The sequence below is a fragment of the Camelus dromedarius genome, chromosome 2 (assembly GCF_036321535.1).
Source record: "Camelus dromedarius isolate mCamDro1 chromosome 2, mCamDro1.pat, whole genome shotgun sequence".
Taxonomy (NCBI): Eukaryota; Metazoa; Chordata; class Mammalia; order Artiodactyla; family Camelidae; genus Camelus; species Camelus dromedarius.
In genome coordinates, this window is record NC_087437.1 from 90,517,287 (window position 1) to 90,526,183 (window position 8,897).

Below are 8,897 nucleotides of genomic sequence, written 5' to 3' on the forward strand. Positions count from 1 at the left end.
ATATGAATTTATTACCAAAGTAGAAACATATTTTACGCATCATAAATTTAGGCTTTGATGTTTAAGTAAGCATTATGGGAGGCACTTGCATCTTTAAATGCAAACAATTTAGCAAAGAAGCTAAAAATATTTCTTTACAAGAACAAATTAATTGGCTTTATAAATTACACTGAATCAATATAACAGCTATACACTTAGCAGTCGGCAGCACATCCTTGTCAGGAAAGGTGCCTTCTCACTCTGTTTGCAAAGAAGACTTCAGATAAACAATGCACCGTTACTGTAAATAAACCAACATCAAACACATAAAATTATTAAGGGAGTCAATTTAACCTATAAATGAACTTTTCTTTGCTTATATAAAATTATTTGCACTCTTTGACCACACTTAGCTTTAAGATTTTTTGGTTCCTTAAGGCCAATGAATGCTTATTTTTATTTTCTAAACTATCCCTAGTGACGTCAGTATCTAGCCCCTAGAATAACTGTGCAACTGTGACTAAACAGGGGCTTCCCCCTTCAGCATTCAAATGGCTGAAAGATAATTTAAATACTCAAGTGAAAACTACTTGCTGACTCAGAAAGAGTTATCCCCAGTGTGGAACAATGACTGTCTTAATATTTACTTCAAAGACGTCTAAAATAGAATGTGAATAATTAATGTCCGGCTCTCTCCCTGGCAGATCTCCTTACAACCTCAGCCCCGTGTCTATTCAGGTAGCAGTGGGTTCCCATCACTCAGTTTCACAAGCACAAAAGAAAATTCAGAACAAATGTTCAGCTCTGTCGCAAATTCAGAAACTCTAAACCTTGCGTGTGCATGTTTTTAAGTGGAAAAGTTAATCATTGCTACAGCCTAAGAAAATGTAGTCTAAAAGTACCTTTTTTAACCTCCATAAAAAGGGTAAAAGAAAATAATGAATGCAAACAAAATAAACTTTTCCCTTTTCCTCACACTTCATCCCTAAGAGCCCCAGACTCTAATTACTCACAAAATGTCCTTCAGACCTAAAAATAACTGTGTATTTTAAGCGTGTGCATATGTGTATATATATAGATAAATGACTGAGGAATATTTCCTCTCTCAATAATTACACCTCTGATTTTGGCATTAATATTTAACTCATACCTAATTAAGCAGAGTATTTCCTAATTTTCATATATATACATACTTCTAACATGAAAACAATTTCATATCTGTTTAAAGAAATCCACTGAGCACATAAACAAGACCAATTGGACTTATTTCTAGAATAAAAATCAATGTGCATAGTATGTTCAATTATTTTGTTCTGTAGCAAATGGGATGAAAATAAACAATGCTACATTAGTTACTGTTATCTGATAGGCTTCCATAACAATTGGTCCACAACTCTTACTTTTATTAAGGAACCTATTTGATGCTTTTGCCTCTATGATAAATAAAATTGTTCAGAAAAGAAATACTCTCTGCTGGTTTGACATTAACAGAAATTTCACTTTATGGCACTAAATAAACTATCTGAACTACATTGAACAATTAATTCCTATTTCTTTTAAAATTACTATATTCTCATAAAACAGGAAAAACTCTAATAAGGAAAAAAAGCCAAGGGACTGATTCTTACTCACTAAAGGAAGAGAGGGATAATAGATTATTGCCCAGTTCAACATTTATTAGGTCCAACACATGTAAATAACTGCATAGAAATCCTGTTTTAACTTTGCTATTTATTTTCATTAAACTGACCCGTGGTCCTGATAGTTTGCAAGATAGTTGCAAGTTTGGACTATTCACCATTCATTTGATGAAAACGTTGATAATTTTATTAGGATTTATTTATTACACTCATCTCTAAACAAAATTCTCTCTTCTGCTGTGTCATGAGCTCACGTGATTAGAAATATTCTCTGGATTATTTCTGGTTATGAAAAGCTGAAGGATGGTTCATGTCCACTACAAGCTATGAAAAGACTTCCCATTTCACTTATGCCACATGACTGCGTTCCTGCGAGTTTGTCTGCCGCTGCAGAGCTCGTTAGACCTGAGATGCCATTTGCATCATCACACAGCAGGGGGCTTCAGCTGCCACAACTCTAGGTTAATCCTTACCCACCTCTTTACACAAGGAATTTGCAGAAGATGTCTTTTTTTGATACGACAGAACTGCACTCCAAAAATGCTTGACATTTTCAAATAAAATGTTGGCAATGAACTTGTCCTTTCAAATATTTTAGGTTAAATCAGTAAATTTAAATCATGCCCTTCATTTTTTTTTCCTCTCATGGATCTCCTGTGAAATCTGGGATTTTTAATTATGGAAAAGAAAAACATGGGTAGGGGTATATCAAGTTAAAGAATAACTGATCAAACTGCATTTGTTTAAGGATGTTTCTCAAGAGCTATTGCTATTATAATTTTCTATAGGAAAACTGTTTCCTAAACCAATACAGCCTACAAAATGTTACAAAATGTTAAAATTAACTCTTACACACACTATTTAACAAAGTATGAGTGCTGACATATTATGAAGAGAAGGGACCATTTAACACCATCGTGACTGATTAGAACATACTCATTATTCAATCCAACACTATTTATTATGCACTACTAAATTGAGAATAAGAAGTTACACAGATAATAAAGCTCAGGGCTTGCCCTCAGGAAGCTTAAATTGAATGTAAATCAGGCAATAGAGCTGTTTTAAGAGGGTAAACAATTCCACAAAGGACTTCTGATTTCAGCTCTTCAGCTTCTGAGTTCCACTTACTTGATCTGTAATTTCCTTTTTCCCTGCCTCCTGTACCTACTCGGCCAGCTGCTACACAATGGGTGACTTTGCCAAGGAGGTTTAATGCAATCTATTAAAACAAGGACTTTTTTTAATCAATAAATCTCATAGAATGCATCAGCTGATCAAATAAAACATCAATATGATATGTCTATGTTCTAATACTAATGTACCCAAATCCTTCATAATACATGTTTTACTTCTCTCAATCATCTTATTCCCCAGAGAGTCTTTATTTTAAAAAGAAAATTGATAACCACTTGATGTTGACATTGGGCTCCTTTAAAAATGCATGCTTAGAATGTTTTCCAACATTTTTTGCAGTTCTACTTGCTGTTTAAGTGATTTAAGTAAGTTTTTCTTTAAGAAAAATGACATTACCTCACTATTTAAATGTGGGGCAATTATTTTTCAAGCATCTGACCTTCTGGTGGACAAGACAGGAAGAGGTCAGCCATCTCAGTTGATGCTTACCTTTGTCATATTATGCTCCCAGAGTTCTAATAGTTGTAGAAATGGGGAAAAGACAATAATGTAAGCTTCCATATCTTGATATTAAATTAGTCAAGGAAATTCTTACATTTGCAGAGAGATTTTCCTAATTACTAAGTGTTTGATGTTTGACTGTTTAAGTCATAGTCACTGACTCTTATGTACAAAATCTTTTCAAAGTTTCAGCTGTTAGTCAAAAAAGGGAGGAGTGAGCTCTATCCCAGGAACTGCCTTCAGCATAAGAAATGAGCTCGACATGACTAAGGTTACCACATGCAGAGGTAAAAGAATGGGAGAGACATGCTTTTAGGAAGTATTAAGGTACCAGAATTTTACTGAGTGTGTAAGTGTATTTTGTATTATAATGTGTTTCCTAAAAATGTAAGGGGAGGTGCAGGACACACACTGAGGCAAGAAATATGTATGTCCAATAGGTCTTTAATTTGAAGATCTTTCTTTATAACACATCATTTACCAAAATGTCCCATGGCAAAAACGAAAACAAACAAACAAAAGAAACAACTAAAGCCCCAGTATTTGTGTTGGATGTGTTTTTGTGTAAGACTAACTCTAAATAGGAAATAAAGTTCTCCACAAAATCAGGGCTTCTCTATGTGTGTCTATTTTCTAGTTATATTTTGCCCTTCTTTCTTTTTTTGTCCTTTCTATGGGTTATTTCCTGTGCTAAACAAGACAGCCTCCATCTTTGCAGTGTCCCCTCAGGCATACAGCTTCAGGGAGGGTTAGAAATTGAACTAGATTTACTCTGTAGCCAAGAAGAGGTCTTAGTTACAGGTGGCAAGCTTCTGCACTCTTCATTGTAAAGAAATTCATTTGTCTAAAGTGTCCTCTGCCCTTGCCCCAGATTTTTCCCTGTCTATGACGGAGGAAAATAAAAAAGGATGCTATATAGCTTAACAATGAAGCAAATTTTGTAATCTACATAGTCTACATTCCAAGTTATCCTTTGGTCAGAAATACATTTATTTTCTATCTAACTATTCATGTCCTAAAGACTCATTGAGGATGAGCTGGTAGAATAGAATTGTCGTCGAATAGAATTATTTAAGCCTTTTTTTTTAAAAAAAAAAAACTCATTTTGTCATTAACTTGATTCTCACCACTGGCTTATCAATCTACATATTAACAGGCCTAAAGATTGAGTTTGCTTCCTAGAAAAGTTAAAAAAAAATTGATGACAATGTAAAACACAGTGAAGCCACAGGGAAGATACGTTCAAATGAATATTCCTGTCTAAACTAATGCACACTGCAAAAAAGGGGATAATAAAGAAAGGATAAATAAATTGATAAGTACTACTTAAGTGACAAAATACCACCATAGGGGTGGTAATGCTAAATATAAGGAGCTGGAGACTGCCTACACTATTTGCCTAGTCATAACTACTAGCAGGCAGAGCAGACTACCTCTGTCCAAAATCAGTTGCTCACTAGTTCCCTCACTACTCTTCCTTTCCTGGGCATAGAGAGGAAAGACCTGCTAAGTATTTAATCTGTGTCCAGGAAATAAAGCTTTCATTTTACAACCTAACCAAGCCCTAATAAAACAGTAGAGTGGTGGGAGAAACATAAACCTGGACCCTCAAGCAATGTTTTTCAGCCAAAACCAAGACCAGGAAGGCATAACAATTTGTTTGAGCAGGAACTGACAATATCAACAAAGTGTGATGTGTCTTTTGGAACGGTGTTTGATAAATGTGAGGCAGCCATAAACATGAGAAGACAATTCAACAGGGGTTTTGCGCCTCCTCCCCCTTCTAGTTTATTTTTTTATTTTTTTTCCCCCTTTAAATTCTCTTCTCTCTTTTGGTGTATTAATATGGCTTGATCTAAGATGCTCAGAAGTACAGATAATCCTTGAGCTGGTGCTCTTTCTACGGTTTCTGTTTAGGACACTATTTATTTATTTGGACCTGATGCTGGTGCTGCTGCTGGTTGCAGTGGTGCATTTTCTCTGGTTATCAACACCCCTTCCACTCCCCCTCACCCCTTCACCCCAGTCTGCTGTGAAAAGCAGCACTGTCTTAATCATTGGTTTACATACTTAATAAAAGAGACCCATGCCCTTAATAAAACATAATGCAGCTGATGGAATCTCTCCGGGTAGAGAAAGAGTAAATCCTCCTTCAGGCTGAGAGAGAGAGAGAGAGAGAGAGAGAGAGAGAGAGAGAGACTAGCAGACAGTTATTTTGCAGTGCACTGAATAGACAATTCACAGGGAAATGTTGAAGGCAGAGAGGAGGCGACCCCCAAGTGTAGTCCATTGCCCACATGCTCTATAATAAATAATCTTCTTGCACCAGCCCAGCAGTGTGTGCAGTGACGTGCCGGGGCCGGCACACACAGATTGGCAGGGAAAACACATCCAGCGGTGTCGAATTTTCATCGCAATCACCAAATTAACTGATTTCCTCATATCACATTCCCCTTACCCGGCGTGGTGTGAGCGGATGCGCGCGCGCGGGCACACACACTCACACACACACACACACACACACACACACACACACACACACACATATAGCAGAGCTGAGAAATACAAGTTACTGAGAGGTGAAGTGAGGTCTCCGGAAGGATGTTTCAGCACGGATTGAAAACCCAAGTAATGTGTCCGCCATCGGGTTACTCGCGAGGGTAGGGGTGTGAGGGAAATGGGATCAGGCGGCATAAGCAGGAAGAATGGGCTGTCTGCCTTCTCAGAGATTCTGGCACATGACATATCTAAAATTTACATCAAACAAAAAATACACATAATTACCACAAAATATTCCAAGAAATATCTCTGCAAGGTCAGTTAGTTAATTTAGGAAAATTATGCCCATTATCTCTTTCACATTCATAAACATGCATAAATAAAATACAGTCCTGGTCTATATACCAGAGGAGGACAGGAGAGGATGCATTCCAAGAACTTGCTGAAAGATGGTTCATTGACCTCATTTAAATCCTCCAAAGGCCGACTGGGTTTTGCACTCCTGTTCTACGTGAGTCTTACTTTCAGATTCCTTTTACCCAGGGACAAATAAATTTGATCAACTTATCTTTCCTACAAATACACAAATGATGACAGAAGGGTTAGAGGTGGGCAAAGAATTATCAAGAAATCAAATCACCTAGCTTAAAAAAAAAATCATACGACCATCATTTTACATCCATCCTTCCTGTATCTCACACTCAAGCCACATCCCTACACTACTCTCTTCAAAGCAACAATCTTCCACCTTACAGCCCCTGTCCACTCAGTCCTAGCATGCCGCCTCTGCTTCCACCACCACCCAAAGTGTGCTCTCCCCAAGCACTCCTACTCCGTGTATTGCCATTTATTTCATAATCAGCCTCGTCCTCCCATTCCACACAGCTCCCTCCTCCCTCCTCCAAGAGAGGGTCTGGGGAAAAGTGCACCCCAGTTCCATAGCCAGTCCACATCCAAACCCAGTGATTTGCATAATAACAGTGTTTTGTGCCGTTTCCCTCCACTGCGGTCGCCGGGGTTCTTACATTTCACGTGAAAGGATAATATTAATTATGGAAAGAAGCGGCAGAGAGCGTATGGAGAGGTTAGGGAATCTAAGCGAAAATCCCTTAGCAGTAAAGTAACTGCTACAGTGCATATATTTCTTGGCTTTAAGAAAAGAAAAAGAAAAACACACAGACTGAATAACAACAACAACAAAAAAAAGTCGGTTTGTTCACAAAGTGGCTTTGAGTCTCAATTTTTCCCTTCCCTTGGCTCTTTTTATTTCTTGGTTCATTTATTCATTCTTTCTTTTTCTTTTCACTCTTTTTTCCTATCGTATCTTTCTTCCTTTCTCTTTTCCCCTCTCTTATCTATTTATTTATTTAATTTATCTTCTTAACCCCAGCCTCCTCTCTTCCTAGGTGAATGACATGTCTCACAACACATTTCCCTCCTGGGGATGTTATTGCAATGCACACGGTGCTGCCGCTGCTGCTGTTCTCGCCGTCTCGATAGCTCGCTCCCAGACTCTCACACACTTTTTAAAGACACACGGATATGATGATGGTGGGAAGAAGGGGAAAGAGAAAGGCGACCCGAAAAGGGGGAGGAGGTTAAAGAGATGACAAGAGATGGAGAGGGTCGGTCAGGAGCGTGATGTGGGAGGTGGCTGATGGGGGTTGGTGGGAGGGTGGAATGTTCAGAGAAGGCACAAGTTGCCAGCCAAAAGGCGTGGGAGTGTGTGTGTGTGTGTGTGTGCGTGCGTGTGGGGAGGGGCTGCCGGCGAGGATGGATAGTGAGAGATGTAGGAAGCTCAGGTGAATGAAAAGGCGAAAGGTGCCGCGTAAGGGGCTGACTGCTGGGAGAGTGGGGTTGAGCCAGCATCAGAAATTCGAGGGGCTGGAGCAAACTGCCACTGCCCCCTGCCGCACCGGGGAGTAGGGGGAGGGGGTGGAAATCGCCGGGGACTGGGGGACTGGAAGGGGGAGAGTGGAAATATGGGGTGGAGTGAGGATGATGGGGAATGGGCGTGAAGTTGATGCTCCCCGCGGCGGGGCGGGGATTACCTTGTAGCAGGAGCCCGCAGACGCTGTAGAAGCGGAGAACGGCGCTGCGTTTCCAAATCATGGTCCCTTCGCTAAAGGGTTGGGGAAGGAATGAGAGGGGCAAAGAGATGCTGATAAGCGGGGCACCAGAGCTCAGAGCTCCGCCGGTGTCTTCCTTGCGGAGCCCGCCGGACCCACGGTCCGCGCCGCTGCGGTGCTCGAACCCTCGGACGCGGATCGGCAGTTGCAGAAGCGGCAACGGCAAAGCACCCGCAGAATGGGGTTTCGGTGGGCAAAATAGTTTCTTTTCCTCTTCCTCCTGCTGGTGGTGCAGCCGTGACAGCCGGTCTGCCAGGCACGGGTTCGGAGCTTGCCTTCCTCTCGGCGCGCACAGCAAGTACCAGCGCCCGCCGGAGCTGTCGAGCAGGTGGTGCAAGGATGCCGGGGTGTCGGAGAAGGTGCGGACGAGGGCTGCAAGGAGTGGGTAGGTCACGGAAGGGAGGGGCGGTGAAGAGGGGGAGCAAGCAAGCAGCAGCCGCGCTCGCGCTCGGGGTGTCTCGGGGTCCTGGGAGGGGAGGTGGCAGCGGTGGAAGCGGCGCTAGAGGCAGTAGCGGCGGCGGCGGCGGCTCCCGGATGCTCAGGCTGCAGCAGCTGCAGTGGCAGTGGCGGCAGTGGCGGCGGCGGCGGCAGCGGCTGCGGCGGCGGCAGCGGCTGCGGCGGCAGCGGCGGCGGCAGCTCTACAGAGCACCAGACACAAGGGCAAGCTCAGCGCGGCGGAGGCCCCGCCCCAACCCTGGCCAGGGACAGACACCGCCCCCTGGCCAATGGAAACACACCCGCCCACCAGGGCCGGCCAATGAGAGAAAGGGATGGGTGGAGACAGGCGCCGGGAAAAACAAACAGGCTTCTCAAGGACCCTTCGGGCAGGAAGAACTAAAGCCCCCATTCACACATCCCCGGCGGGTCTCACCTCCTTAGAGAGTCTTGCCTTAACTTGCAGAGAAGACAGCGCCTTCATTAATCAGTGCCTAGCATTCGGGAAGGGTTCAGCCAATCGCCACCGCGAGGGGGCGGGGTTAGCGTGTCCCCAGCAGGTTCTGGAATCCGTGGT

General features: G+C 42.3%; 1 protein-coding gene across 3 annotated transcripts in view; it reads right to left on the reverse strand.

Moving 5' to 3' along the window:
* Positions 1-8,497, reverse strand: part of CADM2 (cell adhesion molecule 2) — a 945,585-nt gene extending 937,088 nt beyond the window's left edge. For all 3 annotated transcript variants that reach the window (XM_010978531.3, XM_031457665.2, XM_031457658.2), the window contains exon 1: positions 7,808-8,497. In XM_010978531.3, coding sequence (XP_010976833.1) covers positions 7,808-7,868 — 61 coding nt within the window. In that variant the 5' untranslated portion in view covers positions 7,869-8,497. The remainder of the gene's footprint in view (positions 1-7,807) is intronic.
* Positions 8,498-8,897: the final 400 nt, after the last annotated feature.